The following is a 17,577-nucleotide window of genomic DNA, read 5'->3' on the forward strand; positions in this document are numbered from 1 at the left end:
CTCAACCTTCTAAAGGCTGTGTTTCCTGGTATACACTACCATTCCTTTGGCAAATCACCATTCAACAGCAGACATTTTAGACTATTTACAAAGTAGGCGTGGGAGTGCCAGACTGTAACTGTAGCATTTGGGTGATCCAGTCATTCAGGCTGGGTTTGAGGTCAGCTTGGGCTACATAACAAGAATCCATTAACTCTGTATTTTCCAAATAATCTTTGATTTTTCCTTTTAATTATTTCAGATTTGAGACCAACAAACATCCCCTCCCTCTGGGATTATTCTACAAAAGATTCAAACGCATGGAATACTTTAGTTTTCTTAAACATTTCAACATAGTATTGAGTAGTAAAATTGTCAACATTTTCATCTTCAAAATTTAAAGTCTAATCCATCACTCAACAACATTTTAGATCATAACAAAATCATTAACACAATACCTTAAATATCATGAATATTTAAAATATCAAAAGACTTTCCCATGAACTCATCTAAAAGTATACCCTGTGTTTTATTTGGTTGATCAAATTTATAGTTCACAGTGAAAATTATCTTGTGGGGAAAATTTTTGCTGTTTCCAGAATGTTGGGGTTATTTTCATAAGCCAGAGTAATCAGGGAGTTGGGATTCAGTTTTCCTCATATATACTTGGTTGAGCAGGGGCCCTAGTAACTTGGAGAGGGGGAACTTTATATGGTCCTGGCTGAAGTCTGACCGTGAGCTACGATCAGGGAAAATTTTGCACAGTGTGAAGAACTGATTGAATGAACATCCAGATGCTAAGAGAGAACGAGAAGTGTGGAGCTAGGAAGAGCAGTTTCTCAGCAGCATCAAACCAGGTACTCGCACAGGCAAATGCTCTACAGCTGGGTCCCAGCTTCAGGTCCTAATTTTGATTTAGGACCAAAAGAGTCTGTTTGAGCTCAAATCCCACCATGGAGAAGGAAGCTGTGCACATCATATTCTGTCTGGCTGTGAGCTGCTGGTAACAGCTGCTGGGAGAAGGAGAAGCAGTTTTCTCTAAGAGTGGAGGTACTGGCCAGTCTACTGCATACACACTCAAGAATAGTGGGGTAGTACAATCTTCTCTTGAAGGATTCAAAAAAAAAAAAAAAAAGAAAGAAAAAGAAAAAAGAAAAAAAAAAGAACACGAAGTTGGGAGTGGGAACTGGGGAGGAGTTGGGAGAGGGGCATGGATATGATTAAAACACTATGAAGCTCTCAAAGACTAAAACAAAAATATAAAAAGATGAGAAACAAGTGAAGAGGAAGCCAAAACAGTCTAAGTTAGAAGTTATGGTCATTCCGGATTTAATTTTTTCCCTTAAAAAGGCGTATGTGTGTTTCTTGAGAGTTAATCCCTATGTTGTGTTTTGTTGTTATTTGCTGGAGTTTAGAAACTCAGGAGAGAGAGAGAGTTGGGGGACTTTATTCTAGAGAATGGGGGAATGCAGTAAAAACCCACACAGAAAAGGTCTATCATTTTGTTTGTTTGTTTGTTTGTTTGTTTTGTTTTGTTTTGTTTTGTTTTTTAACCTTTTTCGAGATTTATTCATGGGGCAGAGTGGAGGGAAGGTAGTAGGAATGATACAGGAGTGGATACACTGTGGACCTTGTAAGGTAGAGGGTTGTGGCTGCTAAGCCTAGAGACCCAAATGTGGCCAGTTCTGAAGAGGACAGATATGGGAGAGAGTGCTAATCTGCCTCCCACTCCCCTCAACTCCCAGTAAAAGGACATTTCATAGCAATCACTGACCAGAGAAGAGCCCCTGGTTATCAATGAAAGAAACCAGGCCAAAGGCCTGGTGCCGGGATAGTGACTGGCATCTCTTATTAGAAACTGGGTTCCTGGTCTCCTCTGCTTTTCAGAATTTAAATATTTATGGTCAGTTTTTCCACCTCTTTCCACACTCAAAGCTTCCTCATTCCTCCCCCTTGAGCACATGCTTCTCTGAGAAGTCCCACCCCCTTCCTTCCTGGCATACAGTGACCCCTCGGGCTCTAATAACCTCTTTCATCGTTCACTACTTGAAGCACAAATTGCATTCTATTTTGAGGGTGACTCAAAGTTCTCTGTCCCAGGAGACTGTATTAGCCTAGTGAGGAATACAAAGACTGTTTACTTCTATGTCAGAGTCAGCAGAGCACAAGGCCTAGGTAGCTAGTGCTCAGGAAATGGGAAGTCTGCGTTAGGGTACTGGTAACTCAAAATAACCAGGAGGCTGACAGCCCCGGGGCTGTTTACACTTTCAGTTCCCACAGGACAGCCTATACAGCCTGAGTAAGAAAACAAAGGAAACAGTTTAAGGAGAGTATTCTTTTCTAATAAATGCTTGAGTTTTATCCAATTAGGGAAAGTAAACTAATCAAACCACACCCCAGTAATTGGTCATTACCAATCACATTATTTCTGTACTTCTGTTTTGATCTCAGCCAATAAAACCCTTTACGGAACTGGGGGATTGGGGGCAGGTGTATAGCTCAGTTGGTAGAGCGCTTGCTAATAACTGGCTACCTTGTGAGCTGTTGCCTCATTCTTTGCTCCCAATAGACTTTGTTGAAATGATCTTCTAAAGTTTTAGTTCTACAAATGTCACATACACAATGTAGATGAAGAGTATTCAAGAACTTTAGTTTGCAAACTGAAATTCTGTGTTTGAACTCCTCAGTGAAGTTTCAGGAGGGCTAATGTATGCAACATATAAGAAATGTTTAATACATATTTGTTAAGCGAATAAGAATTTCTCACAAGTCGGAATTTTTATTTTTTTAGGGTTCCTTCAAACTTCGCTAAGTGCTTTATAAAGAAAGTCCTTGACTAAGGTGGCTCCACAATGATTTATAATGACAACATTCAGCCACTGACTCTGGCAGGTTCATGCTATTAAAGGTTCCCGGGTACATCTCCTCTAGGACCTGACTCTTAGGTATGAAATGTGCTGCCAAGTTCGGAGCAAAACCTTCTTTACTTCTTATTTGCAAGCATTTAAAACAAACATGCAGCACCAATGAATTAGCTGCCACCTTTTTAGAGAGCAAGTAATTTGCGAGCATATGAAGATTAGTATCGTCCAGTAGGCAAATATTTTTCCCATGTGCCACCCAAAGCAAACAAATGAAAACAGAAGCATTGGGAACTATTATAAAATATAGTCAGATTTAAAGGTACAGTGGCCTCTTTCCTGCCCACTGCACTTTCACTGAAAAGATCTGTTTCTTTTTTTTTTTTTCTATTTTTTTTTTCCGGAGCTGGGGATCGAACCCAGGGCCTTGCGCTTGCTAGGCAAGCGCTCTACCACTGAGCCAAATCCCCAACCCCAAAAGATCTGTTTCTTGATCTTTCCCAGATGAGACTAGCAAGAGCACACTGCTTTCTTTTACATTACGAGGTGATTGGTTGGCTCCTCCCCCCGCCCCCTTTATTTCTTAACTCTCAAACCATTATAAAACACCACCAACAAATTGGACAGAAGGAAGTTGCTTGTTTGTAGATTGCAAATATTAAGAAATACAAGGCAGCCCACACGATCGAGGCACAAACATGTTTGTTCTCTTTCATGGAAAATTCAATTTTTGTTTATTTCTTTTGTGTGTGTGCACATGCAGAGACTAGATAGAGGTTCTCCTCAACCTCTTACCACCTTGTTATTTGAGGTAGTCTCTCTCTCTCTCTCTCTCTCTCTCTCTCTCTCTCTCTCTGACCCTGGAACTCGACATTTTGGCTAGCCTTGAGGGCTAGTAAGCTCTTGGGCCACCAAGGTCTGCACAGCGAAATCCTGGGCTTGTGGTAATGTGTTGCTGTACCAACTTTCACTTGAGTGCTGGGGATCTAAACTCATGCTCGAGAAGCAAGTACTTTGCTCACTGAGTCATGCCTTCAGCTCTAGAAATTGCATTCTCTAGTGCGATAGCCTTAGTAACCATTAAAACATTCCAAAGACGCCTAGCCATAGGCAATTCGTCTCCTAAAGCCGCACAACACAGCAATGTCTTTGAAATGCTTGTAAGGTTTTATGTGTTCGGAAGAGACTATCATCACTGCTCTTGTGATAAGTCAAGGTCATGGGCTTCTGTTGACATGGAAGGGCAAGTGACAGATAGTCGTTATCTTGAAGTCTTAAGGCAGACTGGTTCCAAAAGTGTATTCTGTTGCCCATCTGACAGGGTTTTAATTTTTTGAGAAAATTCAGTTATATCAAGACTCCCTCACAGGCTGACAGTTTTGGCCCTGTTTGGACACAGCTGAAAAGAATAACAAGAAACATCACCCCGGGCTGGAGAAATGGCTCAGGGGTTAAGAGCACCGACTGTTCTTCCAGAAGTCCTGAGTTCAATTCCCAGCAACCACATGTGGCTCACAATCATCTGTAATGGGATCTGATGCCCTCTTCTGGTGTGTCTGAGGACAGAGGCAGTGTATTTATATTAAATAAATAAATAAATAAATAAATAAATAAATCTTAAAAAAAAAAGAAACATCACCTCTTTAAAGCACTTTTACAGTACTTTTGCCCCTCCACAGGACACCTGGCCTGGGTGATTACATACATATATATAATATATGTGTGTATGTGTATGCAAATTTACACACACACACACACACACACACACACACACACACACACACACAAATTCTCCTACTAATGCCTTGGTCCCAACAATCTCAGCATCTTCTAATTCCTTACTATTATTGATATTTTTCTGACTGTGAGAGGTGTTGCATTCAACTCCTCCTTCCTGTTCTATTTGAGAAGGGTTCTATAAGTGGAAGGGTTGTACTCTCCCTTCACTCTCCTCTGGACCACACAGCCTGGATATGAGGTTATTCAAGAAGCATTCAGTAGCTTTATAAGGAATAGAGTTTCTGGGGTTGGGGATTTGGCTCAGTGGTAGAGCGCTTGCCTAGCAAGCGCAAGGCCCTGGGTTCGGTCCCCAGCTCCAAAAAAAAAAAAAAAAAAAAAGGAATAGAGTTTCTGTGTTTGTGAGGAGAAAATCAATTAAAAAAAGGCAAACCTGTAACTGAGCAGGGTTGAGGTGTCGGGGGGGATCTGTGTCAAAATACTAGTTTACCCAAGTTGAAGACTAATCAGTTAGGCTCCTTGTTTTTGTATCCCTCCAACTTTGTGGTTCATTATGTAGGTGTATACGTTCAGGAAACATCGCAGCCCACAGCTCACATGAGGTCAACAATAGCAGAAACAAAAACGGGGTTGAGAGCATTTGAACTAAAATTCATACACACATATGAGCATGAGTGGGTATTCATTGTAAAGACTAAGGCAGATGGCCACATTAAAAACACGGAAATGTTTAGGATATGGAAAAATGTTCCCTTGAAATAAATTAATACTACACTGAAAACGTGCTCAGCAAATTTGTAAAGCGGGAGCAAGTGCAAGTTTCTGAAGGACAGTGGCTCATTTACTTGATGTGATGAGCACCAGACGCCAGGTGGAACAACAGAAACAAAAGTGCTCTGATTAGCTTCAGGGGAGGAGGAAAAAAGAGCCTGGCCCTGGAGGTGAGAGAGCAAACAGGGACCTGGCAATGCCTCAGTCTTTACCCTCCCCCACCTAGCTGCCGCTCTCTCAGCAGATGACCCTAGCTGATTTCTGGGAGGAGCTCTGAGTCTGTGGATGATGACCTAGCAGCATTCACTTGCCTGAATCCCTCAGAGCGAGGGCTGGAGCTCTGAAATAGGGTTGCAGACTGCAGCCGGGCCAGTTGGGCTGTGTTTCTGTAAGTTAAACACTAAGGCCCAAAACACACTGTGAAAAGGGCCCTGAAAGTCAGAGGAGACCAGCTCTGACAGCTACAGGAGATGCCCAAGTTATTAACAAATTAAAGATATGTCTTAAGCAGCAATGCAGTTTCCTTTAGGGACTTTAGGTTATTGTATGTGCTGCAGAGGGAGTGTACCTACCTGAGGGTAGACACGCCTTTACATCAAAGGCGGGTTTTCCTTTCCCCGGATAACTAATTAGAAGAGAGTCCCTAGCTTTCTTATTGTGTGTAAACACCCCACCCCCCCACACACCAGAGAGAGAGAGAGAGAGAGAGAGAGAGAGAGAGAGAGAGAGAGAGAGAGAGAATATATGCCCATGAATTAAATTGGGAGTCATATGTATTCACATAATAAGCCAAATGGAATCTTTATTTTTCTGGAATTGTAGGCTTCCTGGCTCTGAAATCTTACTAATGTGTATGTGTCGGTCTAATGAGCACCTTATACCATGTTAAACATCACACTGACTCTGAGCTCCAGCCGATCCCTTTCTGGAGGAGAAAACAAGTTCAGTTACTTGTCAGACTAATAAAAGCCATGTTATTTCAGATACTGGGATAGTTCTAAGAGGGAATTGGGTTTGTAGGATAAAAACCAGAGACTCTAGGTCAATTTACCTGGGTTCTAGAATTGAGTCTGGGCTTATCTGTGGCTACCCAAACCATGAACTCTAGTGAACCTTGGTTTCTTTGTCTTTGGGGGATACTGAACCAAAGGAACGCTAAAGCCCTGCTTGGACTAAATATTCTAGAAGGAATGAGATCTGGGTTCAGAAGAGAGCACAGTCCCTTTGGGAAAGAGGGACAGAAGTCTCCATAGCAGAAGTGAGAGAGCAGGCTCAATTTCTGCTGAGTCTGTTTTCTGATTACAAATGGCAGGCAAGAACTGCAGAGTCCAGAATGCAGAAATGGCTTACACAGATTTTGACCTCCACTCTTATCTGTTCGGAATTTATTCTTCATGATATTTTCCCTCAACTTCTTGCATAATCATTATGTTATTAAAATGAAACTGTCTTCAACAAAAATTTAAAATTCAAGACTATCCTAGACCTCTTCAATGAGGTCATTGCACGGGTGTCCATCTGCTTTTAGCCAGTGCAGAGTGTCACATGGCACCTCAGAATTTAATTTACCTGGTACTTACTGATGATGTGACTGGTTCTGAATACAACCAAACTCCATGTGAATGCAGGTCCTAGTATTTAGCCATGAAACCTGCACTGGTTGGTTTTGTGTGTCAACTTGACACAAGCTGGAGTTATCACAGAGAAAGGAGCCTCCCTTGAGAAAATGCCTCTATGAGATCCAGCTATAAGGCATTTTCTCAATTAGTGATCAAGGGGTAGGACCCAGCCCATTGTGGGTGATGCCATCCCTGGGCTGGTGGTCTTGAGTTCTATAAGAAAGCAAGCTGAGCAAGCCAGGGGAAGCAAGCCAGTAAGTGACATCCCTCCATGGCCTCTACATCAGCTCCTGCTTCCTGACCTGCTTGAGATCCAGTCCTGACTTCCTTTGGTGATGAACAGCGATGTGGAATTGTAAGCTTGAATAAACCCTTTCCTCCCCAACTTGCTTTCTGGTCATGATGTTTGTGCAGGAGTAGGAACCCTGAATAAGACACCCAACGAATGCTTCCAACCAATAGCCACACCCTGCAACCTCACTTTCCACCACAGGAGCCCACTTACTTCTAAGCTCTATTCAACTAGAAAGTTAACAACATCTTTGTGTGTGCATGTATGGAGGCCAGAGGTCAACCCCAATGTCACTCCTTAGGTGACATATCTACTTTTTGAGAAGATCTCCCACCATTCTGCAACTCACCAAGTAGGCTAGAATGGCTGACCAGTAAGTCCCAGGGATCTGTCTGTCTCTACTTCCTATTCATTGGGATTACAAGTGCACACTACCACATTCTACTTTTCCAAGTGGATTACAGGATTTGAATTCATGTCCTTGTGCTTCTAAGACAGGCACTTTGCCAACTGGACCAACACCTCAATCTCATCAGATCTCTTCTCGTTCCCAAGTCCTTGTCTTCTTGTTTCTTATATTCCAGATAGCTGCATATCTTACTACACTCCAGTTCCAAACCTTGACAGTTTCTCACTGACCCATACTGTCTTATCACCCAGGAAGTGCTTTTAGATGCGTGGGCATAGATAATTTGGGATTTGGGAGTGTGTTCCCAACCTATACTTTAGGACGTAGATTTAGCTCCATCCTCTAGAGACCACTAGGAAGAATGTTATCAGGGGTCTGGAACCCAGGGGTGGCTTGTCGGATCTGTTCATTGTTTTCTCTCCGACCAGCACAAAGCACTTTATGAATTAGAAATGGATGTGAGTAGTTGGTTAGCTTTGCTGAAGTGAGTGTGGCCTGGTTGGCAGCAGTGTGGAGCTGCTTCCATACCTTCATTATGGCAACTTAGGGGTGTCCTTCCTGGCAGCTCTTCGTGCTCATGCCTGAAAAATGCCTCAGCAATAGTGAGCCTCTAGTTCAAAGGACTCTTTCTGCTTAAACCCTTACATGAGCTTACCCTCTCATCATTAGCCTCTGGTGAACCTGCCACACAACCTGTGAGTGGAGAAATCAAGGCAGGAGGGACTCCATGAGCGCCCGGAACAGGATGCCCATCTGTGTTCCTTGCTATTCAGATCCCACATTGTAATGCAAGACTGCAGTGAATCCGGAGAAAGGAGAACTTTCCCACCATGTGGACCTAAATGCCAGAGGTCTCAACATCCACCAAGAACAGCTAAGAACTCAGAAAGCCTAGATTGGTGGAGGTCAGTTGGTAGCACCTGTCCTGGAAGGTCAAGCTTCTAATGTACTGTTGATGTTTCCTGGACACATCCAGCCTTGGGCCTTCTGAACACATGATTTGTTCTCCTACCTCTGGAGCTCCTTGACTGGTGGGTCATTTTTCCCCTTCCTACTCAACAGCCCCCTCTTCAGGAAGGCTGCTCCTGCCTCTCCTCAGCCACTTCACCCTGCTGTTCTCAGGCCCTGCGGCTTCCTCATTCAGATTATCACCCTAGCCTGTAGCACCATATGTTTTCATAGTTATGGATTGATCCTGTCTCCTAGGTGACTGTCCTCGCCCAGATTGATCAACTTTATATTCCCAACACTTGGCATAGAGCCTGCTCAATTAAAAAAAAAAAAAGACTTTTATTCAGCAAGACTAGGAAAACAACCAATGGTTGGTTAGGCAAACAAACAAAAACAAAAAAAACCCAAACTACTTTTTATAATGCTGGGTTCACCAGCTCGAAAGCGCCACCCTCCGCAGTTAGAATGCAATGATGTTCTTTTAAAAAATCCAACCGAACAGAAACACAAAGAATATATAAAACACCCTAAGTGAGACCATGCCCCTCTCTTTTAAATGCTGTAAGTGCCAGCTTATTATGGAGGTCTGTCATAAAAACGTGAGTATTGAGAGAAGGTAGCTTTCCTGAGCTCTGGAGCCTCCCCAGATCACCATTTTCTTTCCTGTCAGTGCTGACACAGCTGGAAAGTCAGGCCAGTTTTCTCAAGAAACATCTTCACTTTCCTTCCCCACAGTAGAGCCTTGGTACCCACACAGGTGCAAACATGGAGTCATCGCTAGAGGCACTGAAAACTATCCTTGGACAGGTATTTGAGTAGGGAATTTCACGATTCAGAAATATACGTTATTAGAAACAAAGGGAGGTTCCTCATGTTCAAGCTTGAGAGTTTGTGCTGTTTCCTGGTGTGGCTTTATAAAGAGGTGAAAGGAAGGTGAGCTGAGACACTTTGAGCTTGACAGTCCTTCCATCCTCTCCTTCCAGCCCAGACTCAAAATGCTGCTCTGGTCTAAACAGCTCATAGAATTCCGGAAAACCAAGGTCATAGGTGCTAAGGCTCAGCTACATCAAGCTCTGTCTTGGGCTGCAGTCTAGGAAGACACTCCTTGCTGGAAGTAGTCAGTGTCCTGGTGTTATATAAATTAGGGGACTGGGATCCAGGACTCTCAGGAGAAATTCCTGAAGTCCCATAACAAACAGCAGGATGAACCTTCAGTTCAGCCTCTTCTGGGGTAGCCAGGCCTGATTCAGCCAGTCACATCTGAGACTCAAGGAAGAATCGAGGTGGAATAAATTCTTAGTGATGGAAGAAAACGCCAGCCCCCTTGAGGCCCCCAGTTTCTTTCAAGGGCTCATAAATGAAAAGAGGGCACACAGGAATGAGCAGAAAGGGGACGTCACTTCCACTGTGCACACTGTGGTCTTGAAAGGCACCCCAGTGGTAAATTCACTAGCTTTTGTTTACTTTTGGTCTATCTGGCTCATGCTGAGGGGTTGAAGAATGGTGCTTATGAAGGGTTTCAATTTTGGTTGTATCACCCTCCAAAGTCACTTGGGCTTGTTTGCTTCTTTCCTCCCCCGCTTTCTCTCTCTTTTATTTGATTACATAAAATTAACACTCCTTTTGCCCCCATCCTGGAATGGAGGCAGGATATTATTAAAACAACCCTCTAGCTCGCTCCACTCCAGTGAGCTGTGACTTTGATACTTTCCTGTTTTCAGGTGCACCACCCCAGAACCACTGCTGGGTCTTGGCTTTGCTTCAGGAAACATTGGTCTTCCCCCTCTGTTGACAACTAGCATCTTACAAGGCAAAATCTGACCTCACAGTGAGCCTGTGAATGAGGCCTCCAGTGGAGGACTAGGGTGGACTCAGCCTGGGCTAGGACAGATCTCTGGATCTTTTATTATATCCATACTTAGAACACTTGTCTCCTTCACCCAAACCAAATCCCAGTGCCGATCATAAAACTTGCCCTGTCAAGTTTAAAAGGGACCAGAGATAAATTGTATTCTGTGAACCTAATCTTGTCTGGTCAATTATTTCTGTTTTATGATTCTCTTTAGAAGTGACTAGAGCTTTAAATGCATTTTGTGACATGCCAGGTGGCTAGCAAACCAGGATTCAAATTTAGGTCACCTTAACTTTAAAGATGAGCTCTCTCAGCTACCTCCCATTGCTCATCTGTGGTGGAAAAAATCACCAGGAAGCCACCCCAGGATGGGACAGCTCTGAAAGTACCTGTCAGAATACAACAGTCTTGGGGTAGAGACCTGAGTCTTAGCCCCAGGCTTGGGCACATCCTAGAACTTTCCTCTTATCTGTTTCAGGCTTTTTCTTACCTACAGAGAGAATGATTGGGGGTCCCTGAAGGTCCCTTCTAGTCATGGTCATTCACGATTCTCTCACCTGTGGACATTTGTGAAGCCTCAGCAGAGTTACGTAAGAAAGACTTAGAGGTCAGGCACAGTGTCCTGTGCTTTTAATCGTAGACTCAAGGGACAGAACCAGGCGCTCATCTGTGAGTTCCAGCCCACCTTGATCTACAGAAACAAGCTTTAGGCCAGCTGGAGATATACAGTGAGACCTTTTCTCAAGTAGAAAAATAGAAAATAAAAAGAAAGAAACAAGACTTAAAAACATAAATGATGTGAGGAAAATTGAGATAATCATAGAACATATTCTTTTCCATTCTGTACTCCTGGCTCCTAGTCCTTCTTTACTGAGCTGCGTTGATAATGCAGGTATCCGATTTCTTCTGAGTCTAAGTCTTGCTGCTTTAGTACATATACATTATGTGCCCATACATATACATTAAAGTATATGCTCTTTAAGGATGTAGTCCTATTTGGTTTTGTTTTAAACACATGAGCATTCTTAAAGCTCTTAAGCACAATGCTGGGAGCTGGGAGACTGACAGCCCACAGAGGCAGTGTTGCATGGGAGTTTCAAGTCAGGTCTAAGACCCAAGGCTGACTCCACCACTCAACAGCTGTGTCCTTTGCCTGACTCTGACTCTGACTAGTCTGGGTCTTGGCCTCCTTACCTATAAAATAGGAATTCTGCCTTAGCTATAAGCACCAGAAATTCGCTGTGTTATGTGAAGTGTAGGGCTGCTACCAAAGGCTTTTAAAGTGGCCACAGTTATCCACACCTTCTTGAATCCATGTAGTTTTTATTGTTTTTATTTTAAAGTGTGACTCTGTAGCCCCTCCCACTAAAGAGTTAGGTGTATTTTACCATCTGCCGAATCATAACCGGGCCCCTCACTTGCCTTTAAAGCACATTTTTTGGGGGAAAAGTGAGTTGGATCAGTTGAGCTGAGAGCCTTGACTCTCCCTCCAGACACAGTATGGTCTCAGCAGTCACCAAGGCTGTGAACCACTGAACTCAGGCTTAGTCGCTCCCCAGGCGACTCAGTTCAGCTAAGACTCAGAGCAGTACCACAGTGGTGAGCACAGATACATGAAAGAGCTTGGACAGACTCATCCAGCTGAACTCAGCCCAAACTGCTGACAGGATCATAAATGCAACCAACAGGGGTTATTTGGGGTCATGATGTTTGTTACAGACATGTGTTGTGTTAATAATCTTTGGGTCATTTATTACACATTTGTTATAGATAGCTAACGCTGTATAGACAAGCAACTTTTCAATGAGCAGAGGTTAGTTGTATTTTAGGGCAAAGGTCAACTGAAAATGAAATGTCTGTGTACTGAAAATTCATGCTAGTTAGTGACTAGCAGGGAGAACTAAGGAGCAGAATCACAGATTCTAATCTAGTGGGCAGCTATGTGAACTTCTATATATTCTTTGACAATGTCTGATATAGCTGCCATTTTCCTCCTCTATAAATGCCTCTCTGTTTTTATTAAAATCACTATTGTCAAAAGTACTTATTTATGAAAAGTCAGTTCTCAACTCAATTTGATAATAACACCTGTATTGATAGTTTAATCACAGACAAACTTCCCTGTACTTCTTTTGCTGGCTCACAGCAGGTTGTGAGTAAAACATTTCATTGTTATCGAAATAGCCATACATTGAGGCAGTAGGGTGGAATCTCTGTGTGGACTATGAACTCAAATAGCTAAGCCCATCAGAGATCAGAGAGGAATCAACATCGCATCATGACAATGATTTACAGGTGAAAGTCAACTTCGTTCATTCATTTCTAGGTTGCAGTACATGTTTGGGAGATGCGAGATTGCTGGCAATCTCGTCCTTAAACAAGACAGATACTGTTTTATAGCTCTAGACTCAACCCATGGGTTGAAACCCTCTTCGGGGGTCACACAGCAGATATCCTGCATATCAAGTATTTACCTTATGATTCTTAACAATAGCAAACTTACGGCTATGAAAGAAAATAATTTTATGGTTGGGAATCACCACAACGTGAGGAACTCTATTAAAGAGTCAGAGCATTAGGAAGGTTGAGAACTACTGATTTAGCCAAATCTTTGCGTTTACTGCACACAAATGGCCAATTTAGGAATTCAGTTATTAGATGGGGTATGGGTGTTGTAGAAAACAGTAAAACAAAAAGAAAATTTGAAATTCTTTTCTGGAGCAATCTTCTCTGGGGCTAATGAACAGTGAATGATTTTTTTTAAAAATCAAAAGTGTACAGCAACACACATTGCACATAGCTTGCAGTCAACCACCGAGAGATCCTCCCCTCTAGCATGGAATGGTTTTCATAGACAATAGTATTCCTCCAAACACCATCTGTTCTCTTTGTGACACACAGCATATCATGCTCAGCCCAACTTGTGGAGTCAGGAGACTTCTATTCCAGCAGGAATTTAAGGTACACCATAGAGAGTATCTATGAGGCAACAGTTCTCTTTGATTTTGCCTTAACATCTCAAAAGTCTACATAAAGAAGCAATACGTTGCTAAATGTGAGAATCATTATCATTCTTTTATGAAATGCCTTTGGTCTGTGATGGAAACGAGCTATGTGGGGTGCAACCTAACTGTAGTAAGTATGGCTTATGTTAATCAACTGGAAAGAAAAAAGAAACCCTAAGGGATTGGAAATGGCGTGTAAGCTAATTCAAGGACCAGCGTCACTAAAACGTTCTTGCAGTTAAGACTGTAAATGCCATTTGCTTCCCTGACTATCCTTTGAATTGATTCACTTCTCCAGCTCCTCTTCTGTGAATTGGGCAGCAGCTACCTTCAGCTAGGTCTGTGGACTCCCCCTTTCCATCTCTCTCGCCTTAGCCAGAGTAAACCTTTGAGAATAACTATGTGCCTTGCTCCAAACCCTTCAAAGGTTTCTCCCAAGACTAGATTCTTGAGGCTGCAGCTGTCTGTGTCGCTGGCACTCAGCCAATTGCTTGGAGTCAATGGGTTCACACGCACGTGGTCTCCAAGGCTAGGTCAGAGTTCATTTGGTTTTAGAGAGCCGCTTGGGCTGAATGAATAGAGCTCACGGCTCGTGATAAAATCTCGGACTCCACATTTCTCTGATCTTAGGTGACACTGTGGCTCGGTAGTGTCTAGGGTTTCTGACAACTTTAAACCATAGGTTAAGCTATTTAATTGTCTGCTTTGGAAGCGCATTCACAGTTTAGTATTTTAAATATTTTAAGACAGGCTCATTTTGATGCTCTATTGTCTTTCTGAAGATCCCAGTCTCTGTGGGACCATGGTGTTCATAGGAGAAAACGTGAGAAGACAACTGATTGGATTTTTAGTTTGTTCTCTTCAGTATTCAAGAAATAAGCAGAGTAAGCAATTTCAGCTCCAGGCCTGTGTAGCTCTGCGGGTTAAGGACAGGCACTAAAAAGACCATGACTGGTCTCCCCATCTGACCTGCAGACCGTGAGTTCTCCACCTCTGTCTCCCCCTACGATGGTCCAGTCAGCTCTTTCTTTTTTGAATTATTGAGAGCATTTATCTGCAACCAGACAACCACTCAAAATTAGAAATGAAATAGGTTCTTTAAGCAAGAACCCAAACGAGCCCAATCAGGGTCCCAGGGAAACTGTATAAGTGTATAGACATATAAGACACTGTCTAGGGAGAGAAAACTAGCTCTGAGGAGGCTACAACTCAGTTACTAAAAAAGCCAGAGTCCTTAATAAGAAACATGGGCAATTGTCTCCTGGGGCACCTCTACCAGGGGGCTCTGAGAGGAAGAGGTCAGCACTGGCTTTGCCCTGGGCTGAGACTGGCTCCTGGTCCCAGCATTGAGAACACAGTTTTCAGGTTCTGGGAAGGGCTGGATCAGAAGTTAGGGAATCTTTCCATTTTTAAGGAACAATAACCAAGTTTGTTTGTTCGTTTGTTTCGTTTTAAATTCCAGGTCTGCAAAATTTCTTTGAAATATCATGAACACGGGCCACATTTATCTTTAGAAATTATTAGATATCAAAACCTTCATGGGTAATGAGTCCCAGGGGGCATGACATAAACATTTACTTGTAGAATAAGGGAAGGAACAGGATTAAAAAAACAAAAAACCAAAACAGGGCAGAGTTGGCGAACAGGAGAAATGAACCACAAATCACCTTCCTATGTCTGCCACCTCTCTTTCTCCCTAGTGAGTCTTGGAGCTGTTTACTGAATCTTCATACTTTCCTAAAACACAAATACCCCAGAACTCTCCTAAGTGATGGAAACTCCATATTGTTATAGAGATCTGTCCTGGGACAAGGATTTTTTACCAAAGAGGCTAGCAAGGTGTTTCAGAGACACTGGTGTTCAGAGGAGAGATCTACCATCTCCTCTTTAAAATAGTAGTAACTGGAAAATTACACGGGAGGAAAGAAACTCTGGCAAATATAGAACCTACTTACCGCCTTAAAAAAATAACTACTATTCTCATTCACCGTTACAAGGCTTTCTTTTCTCCAGCGATATTCTTCACCATAACTGAGTTACAGCCACCCATAGGCCACCACCAACAAACACTCTCGCACAAACAGTGACAGAAGCTTCTCCTGGAACACCCACTCCCTCTATATTCATTGCACAAATGTCTATACCACAATGGGAAATAAAACATTCTGAGTCAATGGAGATGGAGTTATTTTGTTTTGCGTTTAGGGTTAATTATGGTTCTGGGAGGGGGTAAAAGCCCCACTAATATCTGCCTGGTATTACTGGAAAATTTATTGGTAATTTTATAAATATATATAAAAAATCTCACCTCATCAGGGCTGTCCTAGGCTACAAAGACCCAGGTGATTGACCTGGTAGATACTTGTCTATTAAATATTTACAGCTTGCGACCATTTAGTTCTTTCCCTTTGGCGCCCACTTTCCTAGTCCCAGGCTCTTGTGGAGCACCAGAGCGTCGCGGTCCCTCCATGCACCCTTGCCATCACCGAGACCCAATTCCAGAACCCAAGGGCATTTCAAAGAAGGGCAGGGGCGGCCAAATTCCCTTCCCGTTATAGTAGTTATTCAATAAAAGCCCCCAGAAGCTTAAATATGGTGACCCCGAGAGACAGGCAGATGGGAAAATCTCTTGGAATTTGTCCAGTTTAAGTTCCCAGGCGCAGCAGAGAGCTCATGAATTGGGTTTTTAAAAAATGAGCTTAAAAACAAACCATTTTACACAACCAGCACCGGCGCCTTTACTTTGGAAACCTGTTCCTTGTCGCCACTCTTCCCGCGCCTAGGTTGAATTCCGTGACTTCTCCCGAAGTCATCAAACCACCGGTTTGCCTCGCGTCTTTCCTCCCCGCGTCTCCCTTAGAGAAGGGGACCCGAAGAGCAAAGCGGGGACTCCCACCTAGCACCAGCCCTCTTCCTCCCGGAGGAGCCCGGCGCCGGCCCGGACGCTACTTACCTGAGGCGGGGCGGCGGCTCCAGAATCGCGGCGCCCATGGCTTCGCGGGCCTCGGGCGTCCGCGCTGGGACACCGGAGTGGGTCAGCGCCGCCCGGAGCCTGTCGCGTTGCAGCCCCAGCCCGGGCTGCGGTCATTGGGCCGGCGCGTCACGTGGGCGGGGAGCGGGCGAGCCTCCTAGGCAGGGGTAACCCTTTACCTGCGCCTTGGCCCGGGTGCGCAGGCTATAGGGACAAGGGGACGTCCGGTGATCTATGCTTGAGTGAATGGTTAGCGAGCCAGACAGCATAGTTGCTTGATCGAGCCCACAGGGCTTGTCGCCTGCTCGGTAGCTAGACAAACTGCACAGACGCCGCTACGACGGTCATTCCCAGGGACTACAAACTTGCCTGCGCCCCAAAGGCCATAGTGGGACAAGAGAAAGAACTCCAGCTCCAGACCCCTTCCCTTGGAGTGTCAGGATGTGGGACACTTCATCCAACACACTTTACCTACGAAGGGTGGAGAACCGATGCCGAGAATCTTAAATCTTCTGAAAGATTTAAGATTTTGGTCTTCGGTCCACCGGGCCCAGAAACTGTGGAGTTTGCCAGGAAAATGTGTTGAGCAATTCCGCCATCTAGCGTACTTGCTTTCCTCTCCAGGCTCAAGGCTTGCAGGGAAAGGATTAAAAGGCAATGCTGGAGAAGCAAGGACTTCCTTCCCAAAGACCCAAGGCCCTCATTTCTTCAAGAGTGTTTTGAGTTTCACATGTCCGCTGTCTTCACAGGTATTTGCCATACTCTATGGGAGACCACTCAGAGGTTTTCGGCCCTTTTTAGTGCTAAAATAGCCTTGCACTTTCAAAGGTAGATTTACAAGGGAAATCATACATTGTTGAATGTCATTTATTGATTTGAAGAAAAAAATTTCTTGTCACAGTAAGTGACTCTCAGGTTCAATTTTCAGCCTTGTCAGAAATTTCATGAGATAGTTTATTTATATATTAATTTATATATTAATTAGTTTTTAATTTATATATTAATTAGTTTTTTCTGATCAAAAAAGACTTTGGAATTTGTCTTGGGCTTTAAAAGTCATTGGGGAGAAACTTTGAGGTTCATCTCAGTCATAAAAAGAGGAGGGTAAGAAACTTGATAGTGCCTTTAGT

The 17,577-nt window shown here is 43.5% G+C and overlaps 1 protein-coding gene across 4 annotated transcripts in view; it reads right to left on the reverse strand.

The window, feature by feature from the left end:
• The window catches only part of C14h4orf19 (similar to human chromosome 4 open reading frame 19), a 91,216-nt gene extending 74,173 nt beyond the window's left edge, over positions 1–17,043 (reverse strand). The window contains exon 1 of one of the 4 annotated variants that reach the window (XM_039092290.2): positions 16,430–16,626. Coding sequence is in view for 2 of the 4 variants with exons in the window: in XM_039092291.2 (XP_038948219.1) it covers positions 16,430–16,564 (135 nt within the window). In the remaining 2 variants the exon portion in view is untranslated. Of the gene's footprint in view, positions 1–16,429 lie in introns of all 4 variants that reach the window. The other 3 variants (NM_001017500.1, XM_039092291.2, XM_063273466.1) reach the window with 3 other exon arrangements.
• Positions 17,044–17,577: the final 534 nt, after the last annotated feature.

The sequence above is a fragment of the Rattus norvegicus genome, chromosome 14 (genome assembly GCF_036323735.1).
Source record: "Rattus norvegicus strain BN/NHsdMcwi chromosome 14, GRCr8, whole genome shotgun sequence".
NCBI lineage: Eukaryota > Metazoa > Chordata > Mammalia > Rodentia > Muridae > Rattus > Rattus norvegicus.